This window comes from Lissotriton helveticus, chromosome 8 (assembly GCF_964261635.1).
Source record: "Lissotriton helveticus chromosome 8, aLisHel1.1, whole genome shotgun sequence".
Taxonomy (NCBI): domain Eukaryota; kingdom Metazoa; phylum Chordata; class Amphibia; order Caudata; family Salamandridae; genus Lissotriton; species Lissotriton helveticus.
The window spans coordinates 1,681,995,642-1,682,011,531 of record NC_136069.1 but is presented as its reverse complement, the minus strand read 5'-3'; the positions used below and the strand labels follow the sequence as shown (position 1 = coordinate 1,682,011,531).

General features: G+C 44.7%; 1 protein-coding gene across 1 annotated transcript in view; it reads right to left on the bottom strand.

Annotated features, from left to right (window-relative positions):
* Window positions 1–15,890, bottom strand: part of LOC144774084 (vomeronasal type-2 receptor 26-like) — a 60,006-nt gene that overhangs the window by 19,755 nt on the left and 24,361 nt on the right. The window contains exons 4-6 of the mRNA XM_078659111.1: window positions 12,449–13,291; window positions 8,348–8,575; window positions 1,240–1,363 (exon numbers count right to left, since the gene is read on the bottom strand). Coding sequence (XP_078515237.1) covers window positions 1,240–1,363; window positions 8,348–8,575; window positions 12,449–13,291 — 1,195 coding nt within the window. The remainder of the gene's footprint in view (window positions 1–1,239; window positions 1,364–8,347; window positions 8,576–12,448; window positions 13,292–15,890) is intronic.

The window sequence follows — 15,890 nt, the reverse complement described above, 5'->3', positions numbered from 1 at the left end:
GTGATGGTATTGGTGGTGGCGATGGTGGTATTGGTGGTGGTGGTGGTATTGGTGGTGGTGGTATTGGTGGTGGTGGTATTGGTGGTGGTGGTATTGGTAGTGGTGGGGTTGTTGTTAATAAACCGGCTTTTCAAAACAACCTGTCAGTTGGCTTTAGTACAGATGACATGTAACACAGATGTGCTGTTGTCAGCTTCAGCCCATTAGCACAGGATTATGTGCTACCTGGAATTCACATGAATTACTTTTCTAATCATTTCCAAACCCATTTTACTTGTGGGGTTGAAAGAGACACAAGATAATGCTGGGTTAAAGTGATTTAAAGCAGGTGCCCGTGTTATGGGGCGGCCGTGTTTCTTAAAAAACACAAGCGGTTTCAGCTGAAGCTGCATATGTCCGACCTGCAGTAAGAGAAACTCAATAAAGTAAATAGTGCTTACAGACTAACTAACAGATCCCATGTACCAAACGAAGTAAAGGGCCCAGTAGCCATGGGAGGTTACAAATGAAGACAAGGCTGTACTAAGAAGGAACTAACAAGACTATTAACGAATCCGACTGCAGAATTTACGAAAGACAATGACACAAGTCAATAAAAAATATCGGCACTGGGTTCTCTCCCATACACTACTACAGCAGTCTCGCAGAGCGAGCAGTGAATGAATGCTGCCGCTAGGTTTCACCTAAAAAACACCATGTATAAAAGAGAGCAAAACATATCAGAAAATGTGATATTCAAGAGGCTTCTTTAGTAACCGGCATATTTGTGGGGAGAACATAATAAAGAGAAGAAATAACACATCCCCCTTACAATGACTCAACCACTTTTAAATAAATCATCAATAGGTTTCTTACAACATTGTAACAGTAATAATTCCTAGGTGAAAGATGAAGGAATACAAAAGAAAAAGAGAGCGAAAAGACATACGACAATACACTTATATTTATTGTTTGTTCTCTAATTGGTTAAGAAAATCACTATTGTCATCCATTTTAACAAATCTTTTTTTTATAATATACTTTGTTTTGTGATACTTACTATAAGTGAGACCGGGGTTTAGGTTACTATATCACATTTGGCTGACATTGAATGTCTAGGTTTGAGAGTGTTCAATTGAGTTTAACCCAAAGGGAGTTATTTTTGTTATATATTATAGCTTATAAGGTATTTTACATGCGTGTGTCCTTCTTGAAATTGGATATTAGACATCTGAAGAAATTTCCAGCAGCAGCCCTTACCTGTGTCATTGCTGACCTCTCCTTGTGAACAGGGAATACAGTCAAAGCAGCACACGGGCTCCCCTTCTCTGGTGGCCCTTCTGTACCCAGGACGGCAACTCTCACTGCATATGGAGGGCGGAACCTGCGAGGGGAGCACAAAGAGCTATTAATGGAAGATAGGATGCGGAACTTGTGGGAGGAGCAAAAATAGACTATTAATGGAAGGCAAAGTGTGGAACAAGCAGGAAGAGAAAAAATAAACTATTAATAGAAGTCAGATTGAGGAACCTGTGGGAGGAGCAAAAAGAATCTACTAAAGGAAGACGGTGCTTGGAACCTGTACGAGGAGCAAATAGAACACATAGCGTAGAAACTCCAGGAGGAGCAAAAAGACACTAATAATGGAAGACAGAGCGCAATACCTGTGGGAGGAGCAAAAAGAAACTATTATTGGAAGACAGAGCGTCGAACCTGCTGGGGAAGCGAAAATTAACTAATGGAAGACAGCACACAGAACCTGCAGGAAGAGCAAAAATAAACTGGCAATGGAACACAGCGGAGAACCTGTATGTGGAACAAAAATTAAGGGGCATGTTTATGAGTGAGGTTGGATGACCCTTGCACCATGCAAGGCGGTGCATGTGAGATGCAAGCCCAAAACACAATTTATGAAGCCATGCAAGGCCAAATCAAATACAGAGTAATGCAACACAGCGCAAGTTCTCTGACGGATTAGCGAGACGGCAAGGAAGAGAAGGAGGGCAGCCAGGGGATGCCTCAGTACAGGCAAGTGGTTTTAAATGTATTTTTAATTAATGTTTAATTACTTGGTGATGGGGGGTGGATGCGGGGGCTGACCAACTCCGCTCCCCTGTGGAGTGTGCAGAGATTTGCCTTCGTGGTACGCAGAGAAGGCAAATCTCTGCACACTTAGCTGGCGGAGGGGAGTTGTCTGCCTGTGGTTACTCAGGATATGGAAGAGTTAGGGAGCAACAGCTACCAGGCATTGCTGTGGGGTGTAGGAAGCAACCTACTGAGAGAAAGATAAGCCTTCTCAGAGGAAGCTTAACAAGGAGATATATCTTTATTTCTCCTTGCTCCTTCCTCTTTCTATGTGTGCTGCGGAGGAGTATACCTCAGGGGATTGTTTTTGTGCTGGAAGGTTCTCTTTCCTGCACAAAAACAATGCTGAAGGCAAAACAGGTACCCTTGTACCATGGTGCAATGGTGGCTGCCTTGGTGCTAGGCAGCCAAAACAGCACCAACCCAGGGACAAAGGCTGTAATGTGCTGTATTCTTTTAATTACAGCATATTCCTGCCCTGTTCCTGTCACGTAGCACAGCAAGGTGACTTGCTGCACTGCGTGACTTTCTTAAAAATATGCCACTATTAATAGAAGATGAAGCGTGGCACCTGCAGGGGGAGCACAAATAAACTATGAATAGAAGAGAGGGCACACAACCTTCAGGAGGTACAAAATGGAACCTGCAGAAGAAGCCAATTGTGAATATTAACCCCTTAGCGTGGTGTTAATTCTCCCGCTGTGCAGGAGAATTAACGAGTGGGCGGGATTCGGACGCCCCCGGCCGTCATTAGCACATGCCCACCGTGATGCATGAAGGCCGGGGGCAGTCCTGAGCACCAAATGGGTTAATGAAAGAAGTGAGCAGGGAAGCTGCAGGAGAATCAGCAAGACACTATTAAAGTAAGGTAGCGTGCTGTCACTGCAGGAGGAGCAAAGTGTAAATATTAATGTAAAGAGAGAGGACAGAACCTACAGAGAAGATTAACCTTATGTTTAGGTTTTTGATTTACAGTCATTTTGAAGGTAAGTTCAAGGGCTAGTAATAATTTTAAGCTTAACATTAGTTGTAGGCTCAGGTCTAGTGTGGAGTTTAGGCCTACGTTTTGGGTTAGATTTTTGTTCAAGGCTTGCGATTAGCTTTAGCTATAAGGGCATAGCACAGGGATAGAGTTTAATTTAGGCTCAAGTCGGGTTGTTCTCATGCTTGAGGGTAATATTATGCTTAGGTATAGGGATTCGTGTACATTTTAGTCATAAGTTCAGGCCACGGACACATTGTTACATTTAGTGTTTGCATTAGTGTTAGGCTCAGGTCTAGGGTTTGCCTTAGGCTGAGTTTTGTATTATGCTAGGTTCAGGGCTCAGGGTTAGCGTTAGTCATAAGGTCATGGCACAGTCATAGGGTTACAGTTAGGGTTATCATTGGTCTCAGACTCAGGTCTAGGATTGGCCTTAGGCTGAGTTTTGTATTATGCTAGGTCCAGAGCTCATGGTTAGTGAAAGTCATAAGGTCATGGCACACAGATAGTTTCAAGTGTAGATTTAGTATTAGACTCAGGTCTGAAGATGGCCTTAGGCATGAGGTTTATATTATGCTTAGGTTTAGGGCATAGAGTTAGCTTCAGTCATAAGGCCATGGCACTGCAGTTGGGTTACAGTTAGGGTTATCATTGGTCTCAGACTCAGGTCTAGGATTGGCCTTAGGCTTGAGGTTCATAACATGGTTAGGTTCAGGGCTTCTGGTTAGCATTAGTCAGAAGGTGAGGGCACAGTGATAGGGTAGAATGTGCATTATTATCTTATTTAATTGATGTTCCTGTGGAGATTATATGCCCTTGTTTCTTCAATGCCTCAGTATGTGGGATGGTGATAGCTACGAAATAAGAAGACCATTCATGTCATCAATACCCGGTGTCTCACAAAAGTCAACACAGATTAGGAAATAGCAGAACCCGCACCTGCAGGGGTAAGGGGCTGGGAGAGATGGGAACGGTAAAGGACCACTCCTTTAATTCCAAAGTCCTTGGAGGGGCATTTAGGTGGTGACTCGCAAGCATGAAATGCATAAATGGTTGTCCTTAAAGAGAGTCTGTGAACTATTCAACGGAAGGAAAGGGATAATGAGAGGCTTCTCTCTTTGATAGTTTGAAGGCCACAGACCATTAGAGAGTCTCATAAGAGGGTGATATGGTAAATATTAAAGAAATTGCCTTTAACTTTTTTCCGAATTTTAAGAGTGGAACAGTGTTGTTTTTTTCACATACAATGTATAATTTTTAACGGTGCATCCCACCATTCAATCCATAGCAAGTGGTGTGACATTACCGCTGTTATACCCGAAGGATACAAGATCACCCATCGTGACCGCATCAACAAGCCTGGCGGAGGAATCCCCATAGTACACAAAGAATACATCCAAGCACCACCATAAATGACAACATCCCCCTAGTCATGGAACACTTCAACATCCGGCTTCAAACAGATAGCAAAATCCCCATCAGGGGCACCCTCACATACCATCGTCCAGGGCCACAACCAGCCTTCTGCAACTTCATTGCTGACTTCATCGCCCCCCCTCCATTGCCCTAGACTCCAACAACTAGATTTACCTCGGCGAACTCAAATTCCATCTCGACGACCACAATGACATCAGTACTTAACCTCCTCAACATCATGAAGAAAATCGGACTCATCCAACTCATCCACGTGCCCACACACACCACAGGCCCAATGCTAGACCCAACCATCACCTCCAGCGAATGCATCAGGTACAGCCAAACCATGTGACTCACCTGGACTGATGCCTCCTTCGTCAACTACTACATTACCAACTCACGGACCTCTGCCCCCAGTTTGCTCTAAACCCCCCACCACAACTGGACCGAAGACTCAAAGGACACATGGATAAATGCCCTCAACATCTCCTACCCCATCTGTACCAACAACCTAGACCAGATTGTAAGAAACTTTAACAGCTTGATCAGCAACTGTGCAACAGAGTAGCTCCCATCGGCAACAACACCCACAGAAGCTCCACCAAGCAGTCTAGCTGGTACACTGAAGACCTCAGAACTGCTAAACGACACTCAAAACAACTGGAAACAAGGTAGTGTGCCAGCAAGTACATGATCGGCAAGATCGCCTTGAAGACAACCCTCGACCTCTACCACATACAGTTGAGAGAATCAAAGAAACAGGCTTCAGCCTCATGCATCGAATCATGCTTCATTAACAGCAAAGAACTCTTCAACATTGTCAAAGAATTCTCCAACCCCTCAGCTGCAACAAACAACATTTCCCCCTCACAGGAACTTTGTGAAAACCTCGCAAACTTCTTTCAGGGCAAGATCACCAACATCTACAGAAACTTCAAACCTCAGCCCAAGACCACCGACTTCCTCAAGCAACATGATCCCACTACTACCATAGACATCTGACTAACCGAACACTGCCTCCATCATGAACGTGGCCTCAAATGACCCATGCCGCCACCACATCCTCAACCTAGAAAATGTCCGAATCAACCACGTATTCACCACCTTGTCCAACAACTCAATTGCCATGACCACCTTTCCTGAGGACTGGTGTCATGTGCCAGAGTTAGGCCTGGTAGGAAATAATGCCAATTTACGTGTACATGGCTCTTTCCTAAAGTTGCCTTTCCTTTGTCACATCGACCTTTGACACACATTTGCATTTACTATGCTTGGGTAAGGTTCTAAGAAACACCAACCTTGCTATAACTTTATGAGAACACTATCATATGGCCTTGCCATTATTTGCAAGATCTTCACATGCTTGATACAAATATGTGTATTATTACGTTATGGTGGCGCAGATATCTGTGGAAAACAAACAATAGGCAGCTTGATCACAATCACGGCCCAAGGCAAGGATGCCCTTTTCTATATATAACCTTTTGTTTCTGAATACAATCGGAGGAGACACTTTTGCTGACTGTGAAGGGTACGTGCATGTTGAAGCTTTCGCCTAAGCACTTGACTGTCATCTCCAGGAGGAGTGTCCAGTTCGTAACCAAGTCGGGGTCCTACATTCTTACCCACCAGGTAAAGGGGTTCGATCATCCAAAGGGGGATTTCTTAGCTGACAATACATTCACACCCTAGACATGTAGGTTAGGGTTTGCATCGTAGGAGTATGTTACATTGTTATAATACTGTATATGTATGCATATATAAGCTGTCTCAACAAGATGGTGAACCTCATTGTTTTATTCACAGTTTTGACACTCATCTTAACCTTTGTCTGCTTCTGCCTATTAATCATTGCAGCACATATACAAGAATACTATACTATACTATACTATACAAGAATCACTATGGTTAAAAATATATTGAAAATATCCCTTTCTGCATTCTTTGTATATTTTCTGAACAAAGGAGAGCATGAGCAACTGAGCCAAACATCCTTAGTCTGTCACCACGATTCCTAAGAGAACAGGTTTGTCATGTTCGTAATCGCCAGAACTGTACGCTCCCTGTCCAGTTCTATGGGGGCTAACGGTGACACTGTGAGCTAGCTGGTCCAAGGGACAACATTTCCAGCAGGGGTCCATGGAATCAGTCTGGCACCATTCTAAGTTTATGTTGTCCGCAGATGCGCAGTTTGGACTGATTTAGGGAAAGTATACGACACTGAAAACATGCAGAATTCAGCACAAACTAAAGAAACCATCGGGAGACCTAAGCAAACTCAACAACTATTGAGCAATATCCCTGCTCCCATTACCGGCCAAAGGATTAGAAAACTTAATTAACCAACAACTATCCTCACATCTAGAATGGACCTCTTACTCGAATCCTCATAACCCGGATTCTGCGCCAACCACAGCACCGAGACAGCCCTCATTACAGCTACCGCTGACAGCTAAACCCTACTTGCCTGAGGAGAGACTGAAGGACTGATCCTCCTAGAACTCTTGGCAGCCTTGGCTTCAATACGGTCTCCCCCCACACATTTCTCACAAAGCTGCACAAAATAGGCATCCAAGGAGCCACTCTCAGAAAAATCACATATTTCCTCACTTGCTGAATGCAAAAGGTGTGCCTTTCCCATTCACCTCCAAACCCAAGGAAATAATGTATGTAGTACCCCAAGGTTCCTCACTCAGCCCCACCCTCTTCAACTCTCATATGACACCTCTGGCCAGCATTGCCAAAACCCACAAACTCATCCTCTTTCCCTACTACGATGGCAAACAACTCACCCTCTCACTCTTTAAAGACACGCCCAACACCAAGACAAGATTCCATAACTGCATGACAGACATTGCCAACTGGATGTAAGACAACTGCCTAAAGCTCAACTCAGACAAGACAGAGGTACTGATTTTCAGAAACAAAAGCTCCCCATTGAATGCATCCTGGTGGCCCTCAGAACTTGAACCTACTCCTATCCCCACTGATCATGCTAGAAACCTAGGCAGCATTCTGGACAACAAGTTAAACATCATGACTCAGGTCAACTCTGTCTCCTTCTTCTGCTTCTTCATCCTCCACATGATTCCTATTATATTCATATGGCTATCCCAACACTCGAGACATACCATCACCCACACCCTCATCTCTAGCCCATTGGACTATGGCAATGCTCTCATTGCAGGGATCGCAGCTCATCTCTTCCAAAGACTACAGACCATACAGAATGCCAAATCCAGCATCGTCCTGGATCTCCCTCGAGGAACCCACATCACCCCCTATCTCAGGGAACTCCACTGACTCATTGTACAGAAACTATTCCAGTCAAGCTTGCGACCCACACATTTAAGGCACTACGCAACTGTGGATCCATCTTCTTGAACAGCACCTGAATTTCCATCAGCCCAGCAGACACCTCCACTCCACTTCCCTTTCTCTAACCCTCACCCCCTACATCCAACGTAGGGAACACAATCTACCTTGTGGTCACTTAATATAGACCTCAAGCTTCACCTCCCAAATGAGGCCCTAACAGAGCTGACGCTTGTGTAATGTGTGTTCCCTTCTAGGGTGGACATAGCCTAATGTTCAGACTGGACCGAGCCATTTCTGTGTGATAACAAAACTGATTTGAACATGCTTGATCCCAGAGTAAGCACAAAACTTGAATGGGAAAGAAGCACGAGTAGCAAAGATGCAGTCAAGCATTCCACCCACCACTTTTCTTTTACTGAGAATCCTAAGAGGATGCAACTCTCTGTTCTTTCAACTGATGAAAGGACGCTGTGCTGTCCTGTGGGGATTTTTACAGGTCATAAAAAATAAGCCTATAATGAACAAGTGCTGCCTTTGTTCTGTTTAGTTTACTAAACCTCCTCGTACCTGAGACTGCCCACTACTCCACAGGATCGCACCAGCATCAACAATGATGTCTCTGCCTTCAGCTGCTGTTGGGTCTACCCTGCCCACTTTTACTACCCGAAATTCCTCGTCCTGGAATATCTGCACATTCAGGATGTCGTAGGTGGCGGGGGCATCTCCATTTGCATCGAAGAATATTTCTTCCCCAGTGCGAGTCTTAAAGCGAAGGTTTTTCAGGTAGTGAAGGATCTGGAATGAGAAAATATTATTAGACCCAGGAGTTGACATCTAAACTATCTTATGAATCCATAGAATATCAGCAGAAAGGACACAGGCTCCGCCCCTGAGATCCTCAGTTCCACATACTTGTTTCCTTTCCTGTGTTTCACCAAGGGACTCCATTTAGATAGATGTATTCAATTAAAATCATCAATAAAATAATCACATATAGCAATACAATGCAAAGGATGACCCCAACAATACTCTTAGTAAATAGAATATAAACTCTTAGTTGGTTACATTCAATTTATTTTCTACTTTTCATAGTTTCTAATGATTATAATTGCATTTTAGAAACCACTCCTGGGACCTGTAGCACAAGAACGAATAACAGCAGGTGCACAGAATTGCAACAGGGGTGAATGCACCACCATCTATGCTTTCTACAACAGCTACAAAGCACACAATGCAAGTTAGTAAAAAGAGCTGTGTCATGTCACTATCACCTTATGTCCAAGGAGATATTTTACATGACTACCAGTTTGGCTTCAGACTAATCCTGGGCAAAGCACTACGCTACGCTCGCGTAGTTTGAGAAGTTTGCGCTGCTTCGCACTATGCGAACTGCACGTAGCACAGCGAAAGCACGCGTAGCGTAGTGCAGCGGTCATTTTTTGCTTTCTCGCGGTCCTCAATGTCAAGTTGGCGACCGCGAGCAAGCAAAATGACATCCTGGCGAGACTTTTTCCTCGTTCGCGATCAGCAACATCAAGTTGCCGATTGCGAGCGTGGAAAATAAAACTCCCGGCGAGATTCTCAACGCGGGGAGGTCAGGTTTCTCATTGTGAGTGGTCACGTATGCTCACGACCGCTCGAGATGAGAAACTACCAGTCCGCGTTGAGAAAGCTGCCGCTCGAGTACAATTATACTCGAGCGGCAGAAAACTACAGCTCGCACTGTGCAAGATGCCGTTTTCAATGATTGCACAGTGCCGGATGCTTGTCCGCACTGTGCACTCATTGAAAACGGCATCTTGCACAGTGCGAACAGGGTACTACGCAGTTCGTGTAGTGCCACGCGTACCACACGTAGTACGAAGTGCACTTTGTGTAGCTTCGCGTAGCACTACTTCGCAAACTACGTCCAGCCCTACTTCAGTCCCCGTTGCTGCACGTATACTGCCACCTTACACACAGTAGACACCTGAACACAGATGAAGATGATATCTACCTACTGATGCTGCTGGACCTCTCAGCTGCCTCCGACAAAGTCAGACATTCCACCCTGATACTCACCCTGGAATCTCAAATGAGATTGGCGGGCAATGTCCTTCACTGGTTCTCCTTCTACTTTTCCAACCAACGTCAATTTGTTGGCATGAGCACCTTCAGGTCACAAAAGATCCCTATCACCTGCGGAGTCCCCCAGCGTTCTGTTCATTCTCCTATCATCTTCAGCCTCTAGGTAGAGCTGTGTACTGCTCTATTCAGAGAGAACAGCATCAAGATCCAGAAATATGTTGATGATACACAATTCTAGTTGAAAGTTTCCTCTGTATCAAGTACCCACACTTCAAACGCCTGCTGCACAACATACAGACCTTGGTGATCAGCGCCTGTCTGAAGCTAAACAAAACCAAGATTTGCCAAGAACAATAGAGAAGATACAGTGCAAACCGGGCTCAATGACATGACAATTGATGGCTTCAAACTCCAAATTTCCTTGAATGCAAAGTCACTGTTATTCTCCCTAAACCAAATTCACCTTCAAGGAGCACACTGGCAAAAACAAAAACGGCAGCGTGATAGCAGCTCTCTCTCCAAAAGAGAAGTTGCTACATCGCCTCGGAGGGGGAGGGGATGGAAGAGCCACACACTGGGATTCCCAAGGTGGATGCTCCTACAAAGAATGCATTGGGCCGCAAATTTCAGTTAGATTTGGTAAAAATCTGGGACTTAAAGGAGACATTAGGTCACACTTAGAGGTGACACATGGGTGTGTCTTGGCCTTGCTCCTGTTTCTCATCTACATCAATGATTTTGAACCCCTCCTAACAAGGATAGGGAAGGATCTCCCTAGCATTAAAACAAGGGCCCTGCCCTTGCTGTTGTATGCAGACGACGCTGTATTAATGGCAAGGACCACTAATGGTCTCCAGCTTCTCTTAGATGGATTTTATAATTTTATGGGGATCTCAATCTTAACACAAACTTACAAACATCATTTGTAATAGGCTTAGGCCATAGAAATACAAAAAAGAAAGTTTTATTTTGGGGGGAACAGAAATCCATATTGTAAAGTGTTTTAATTATATGGGTCTCTCTTTTGATCAAACCCTAGCCTGGCAGAGCCTACTTCAATGCAGGGCTGCTGAAGTTTCGGTCACAAACAGGTCAAACAACTGATGGTGATTTATTGGAGTAAATGTGCCTGTGTGGCGACCTATGTATGGTGCAGGGTTCAGTGGCTATAAAGGCCCGGGTCAATTCAGCAGGTAGAAAATACGTATGTTCATTGGCCGCTGGCAGCTCCCCCATCATGCCCTGCTTTTATGTGCCTATCAGAGCTGGGCTTAACATCTGTAGGTGACAAAATTAAGCTGGCACTACTACTCTTATGCATGAGGATTTGGGGAATCCTGACACCCAACTCTCAAAAGATGCACTGAAGGATTGTCTTTCTCTGGACAATGCTCTCACCATACCAAGGATCAGAAATATAATGAAAGAATAGCTAGAGCTGTGTCTGCAGGATTACGCCAATAATCCTTGCAAGTATTGACTCCAGGGCTATCTCATGGGTAAAGGAGGATTTTTGGTACAGACAAGGCAGAGCCCACCAGACGGCCCTTGATAATCTGCTTGTAAACCGCTCTTACTTTCCAGTTAGTCTGACACATGGGCGTGAGCCTTACCTCACCTGGTTTCCAAATGGAAACCTCAGCTTTTATTTAACATGACCTGCGAATAAGTCTATTCCACCTGATTGTTACTTTTCCTCGGAACATAGTCTGGTGAGAATCACTGCCTAAATTCCCATGCACAAATAATACACTACTTGGGCATTATATTTATTTTGAGTCAATCACAAAACTTTTTTCGGCCAATTATGGCCGTAAATGTACAAATGATAAAAATATTTCATAAATGTAGCAGCATTACAGGGTTCACAGCCCATCAGAAGACAGGGGATAAAATACAGTTAATTTCATGAACCTCCATCCATCACAGTGACATGCGTGATGAAAGTGTCAAGGGAAAAAGTGTTGCGTGCTTAAGAGCCTTGCTCAAACACCCTGATAAGCACATGACCACAGCAGTTTGTAGGGAAGGCCCTCTTTCTGTGGAACACACTGCTTTTTCAAATCAAAAGCGGTCCTCAGATGAGCTAAGATCTGTGCAGGGCCACAGTCCCTCCTGTGGAACTCTTGAAAGTTTTTTTTCTTTTACATATAAGGTCTGACAACATCTGCATTGCCAAGCCAGACTGAATTAACATTAGTATTTACTTCCTCAAAACAATACTATTGACAAATGAAATATAGCAACATAACACTGAGAACCACAAAATGAACAATACTACTATCCCATCTGGTGGATGTGATCTGGTCCCAAAGGGACACATCACCATATGGTGAATGTGATCTGCTCTCTAGGGGGCACATCATCTTGTGGTGTGTGTGATCTGGTCCCTACGGGGCACGTCACCATGTGGTGTATGTGATCTGGTCCCCAGGGGGCACATCACCATGTGGTGTTTGTAATCTGGTCTCCAAGGGGGATACCATGTGGTGTTTGTAATCTGGTCCCCAAGGGGGATACCATGTGGTGTATGTGATCTGGTCCCTAAGGGGCATGACTTGTTCGGCTCTGATGCTACAGAATAAGCAAGGACCCACTTACCTGCCAGGGCCGGATGTCCTTGATATCAGCACAAGAGTCATTTACGAAGGGTCCTTGGCCCGGAGTGCAGGTTACTAGGCTGTTCAAGGCGTGAGCGAAGGCGTACATTGCGGTGTAACCGTGGTAAGTGTAGCTCAGGTCATTCAGCTCAAATAAAGTCATGGCCTGTTCATGCAGTGTCTCTGCTCCTGAACAAGGCAGCCCTCTGCCGACTTGACCATCCACAGACACATCTTCTGTCCCATTGGTGAGAAGAAAATGACAATGAAAGGCCTTCTCCCACAGGAGTTTTATAAATATATCTTTAGGATACCTTGATGGCTGCAAATTGCTCAAGAACTCTGCAAAGTCCAGCATGCGATCCGAGTGAGGTACAATTCCCAGAGCTCCGTTGAGTATTCTCCAGGCCTGGCTGCCCAGCAATCCTGGGGTTATTTCAAAGGAGGCAGAGAAGACCCAGACCTTTCTGCTGACGTTAAGTGTGTAAAGGGTTTGTAGAAGGGCCTTAAGATGCACTGATGGGCTGTGAAAAATGACCACCTTCACTGTGTGTCTCTGGATCATTTCAGCCAGAAGGAGGACCTTCTCCTTGGAGAACCGAAGGTTGACCTGCTCCATGAAGGCCACGCAGCCGCCTACGTCTTCGATCCCTCTCTTTATACCCTGTCCTCCCTGTAATCCCAACTCATCGTTGGTCACGACCATCCCCACCCAAGTCCAATTGAAGTGCCTTACTAGCTGACCTAGGACCACGTTCTGGAAGGTAGAGGCTGGCACCGTCCGCAGGAACGATGGGAACTGGATCTTGTCGCTGAGGGCGGAGAGCACCGAGCCCTGGCTGATCTGTTTGGGACAGTTTATTTATTAAATTAGCACAGTTAATTAAAACCATTGCCGTAAAATGTAATCATAGCACTGTTACCACGTTAAAAGCAGAAACAATGAAAACCATCAAATTTAAGTTCATATACATATTACTGGCGAGGCAGTTTTGTAGTTACTATTATAATCACGTGACTGGTTTCCAGAGCCAAGGATACAATAATTTGGTACAGGGATACTAGGACAGGGGGCAAAAAAGTCTGTGATAAGTTTTTGGGGAGGAGGAACTGGAAGGGAAGGACAGGAGGGGGTAAAAACAGATTGTCCAAGAGTCTCACATATTTTCCAGCCCTTGCAAGCACTTGTTTGGGACAGAAAATATTGAAGACGACAATTGAAGTGGAGTAAATGTATCACCACAAACATCTCTTGTCTCTTACTATGGTTCACAGGTGCATGTGCACCTACAACTTTTACTTAGGAGTAAAATACTATAACTTACATATACAAATTCACACTAGGCATTCACAAAATGTGGATTAATGCTCTTGAATGGATAAGCTCATGCTTGAAAATCCACCAGTGCAGGGAGCTAAGTCGGTGAAAACCCAAATCTCTGACAGGGAAAAGCCCAACCTAGTGATGTTAAAGGTTTGCTTGTGATCATGGGAGGTGTAGGTCCATACCAGGAAGGGAACGGGGAGGGAAACTCCCCCAAAATGTGTTGCAATTTGGGAATGGGTGTCTCCATGGAGGAATGGATTTTTTTTCCATGAATCAATCAAAAGAAGAGTTTAAAGTGCAACAAAATGTTTGTATATTCTGAAAAAGTGCAGTCAGAACTTTGACTTAAATCCACATATAAACAGAACTGTCAGAGGTCATAATCTTCACCTAAAAAATATGTAAAAATGTCCCCCTCAACAAAGTAAAAAACTACGATTCAGTAAAAAAGAATCACACACATTAAAGTGGGATTACAGATAGGTGAAAATGTTAGCTAAATGGCTGAAAATAATGTAAAGCATACATATATGTCCCTCTTGACACACAAACCCCTTACCATGCACATCCAGACCCTACTACACACAGCTTTCAGCCTGTGCACACCTCTTCATGGAGAGCCCACTCCCTCAGACCACCCATGCCCAGTTAAGTTGGCAAACCCCTGTTACTCACAGCCTTCAGGCTGGGCACAGCTCTTCATGGAGAGCCCACTCCCTCCAAAAACACGCACGCCCATTAGGTGGGGAACATCCTTTACAACGCAACTTTTACAACGCACTACCATTACGACGCAACTTTTACAACGCAAGTTATTACAATGCCTTGCGCTGGGGGGCGCTCTAGGATAGGGAATAGTTTCATTACTATCCAACTCCTTCCCTACTATCCACAGGGACTGGAGTTGGAATAGTAAATTAAACTATTCACTATCCAGCGACCCCAACGCAAGTCGTTGTAACGACTTGCGTTGTAAAACCTGTGTATCGTAATGGCATGCGTTGTAAAAGCATGCGTTGAAACGTCATACATCCCCATTAGGTTGCCAAACCACTACTACACACAGCCTTCAGGCTGGGCGCAGCTCTTCATGAAGAGACCACTCCCTCCAAAAACACCCACGCCTGTTAGGTTGCCAAACCCCAACTACACATAGCCTTCACCCTGTGCGCATCTCATTGTGGAGAGACCAGACCACTCCTTCCAGCCACCCAAGCCCAATTTAGTTGCAAACTCCTACTAGGCACAGCCTCAGCCCTGGACATAATGTTTCTCAGAGAGTCGACTGACTACAGACTCTCAAACCGTTAGATGCTGAATGTTCTACTGCACACAGGGCCCAATTCACAAAGAGCCTCCACACTTGTGGAGTCTGCCCCGTAGTCATGGTGGGGGGCCTGCACTTGTGGCAGGGCCTCTACAATGAGAAACTGCAGTGCTGTGATTCCACCATGAGTGAGAGGCCCCCACTATGAGTGCAATCCGCCACCACGAGAGCTCGGCCTCCGCAACAATTGCGGGGCCTCCCCAAATAGTGCCAGGCCCCCACCACGCTTGCAGGGTCTCCTCCATGAATGTGGAGGTCCTTTCTGAATCAGGCCCACAGAGTTTATCCTGTGAACATCTTTTCAGGGAGCGGTCACACTTTCCACACAATCGTACCGCCTTGGGAGGCCGAGCACAGTGCAAAATCCAGTACTCATTAGCAGTACAGAAGTTGCAGAAACAGGATCTTTAGAACATATAGAACAGTACAAGATCTATATAAAAATTGCTCTAGATGTAGCTCACTAAATAACTTTCAGTGTCAACAGTGTATAGAAACTGTCCCACTCATTGAATGATGTCATCAGCTATGTCATCAATGATATCATTTGACATGTCATCAGGGATGTCATTCAATATGTCATGAGGGATATAATGTGTGAGGTCATAAGCAGTGCATGTCAGGGGTGAAATTTATAGTTTGCTGAGCTCAGTATCTGGCAAATCTCGGTGTTTTTAGGTTAAAATGGTTTTCTTTAATTGATATTTTCACCTAAATATATAATGTCACTTGAACATCAGTGTCTATAGACATATTGCTAAGTTTCAGACATACAACTAATTTAACCTG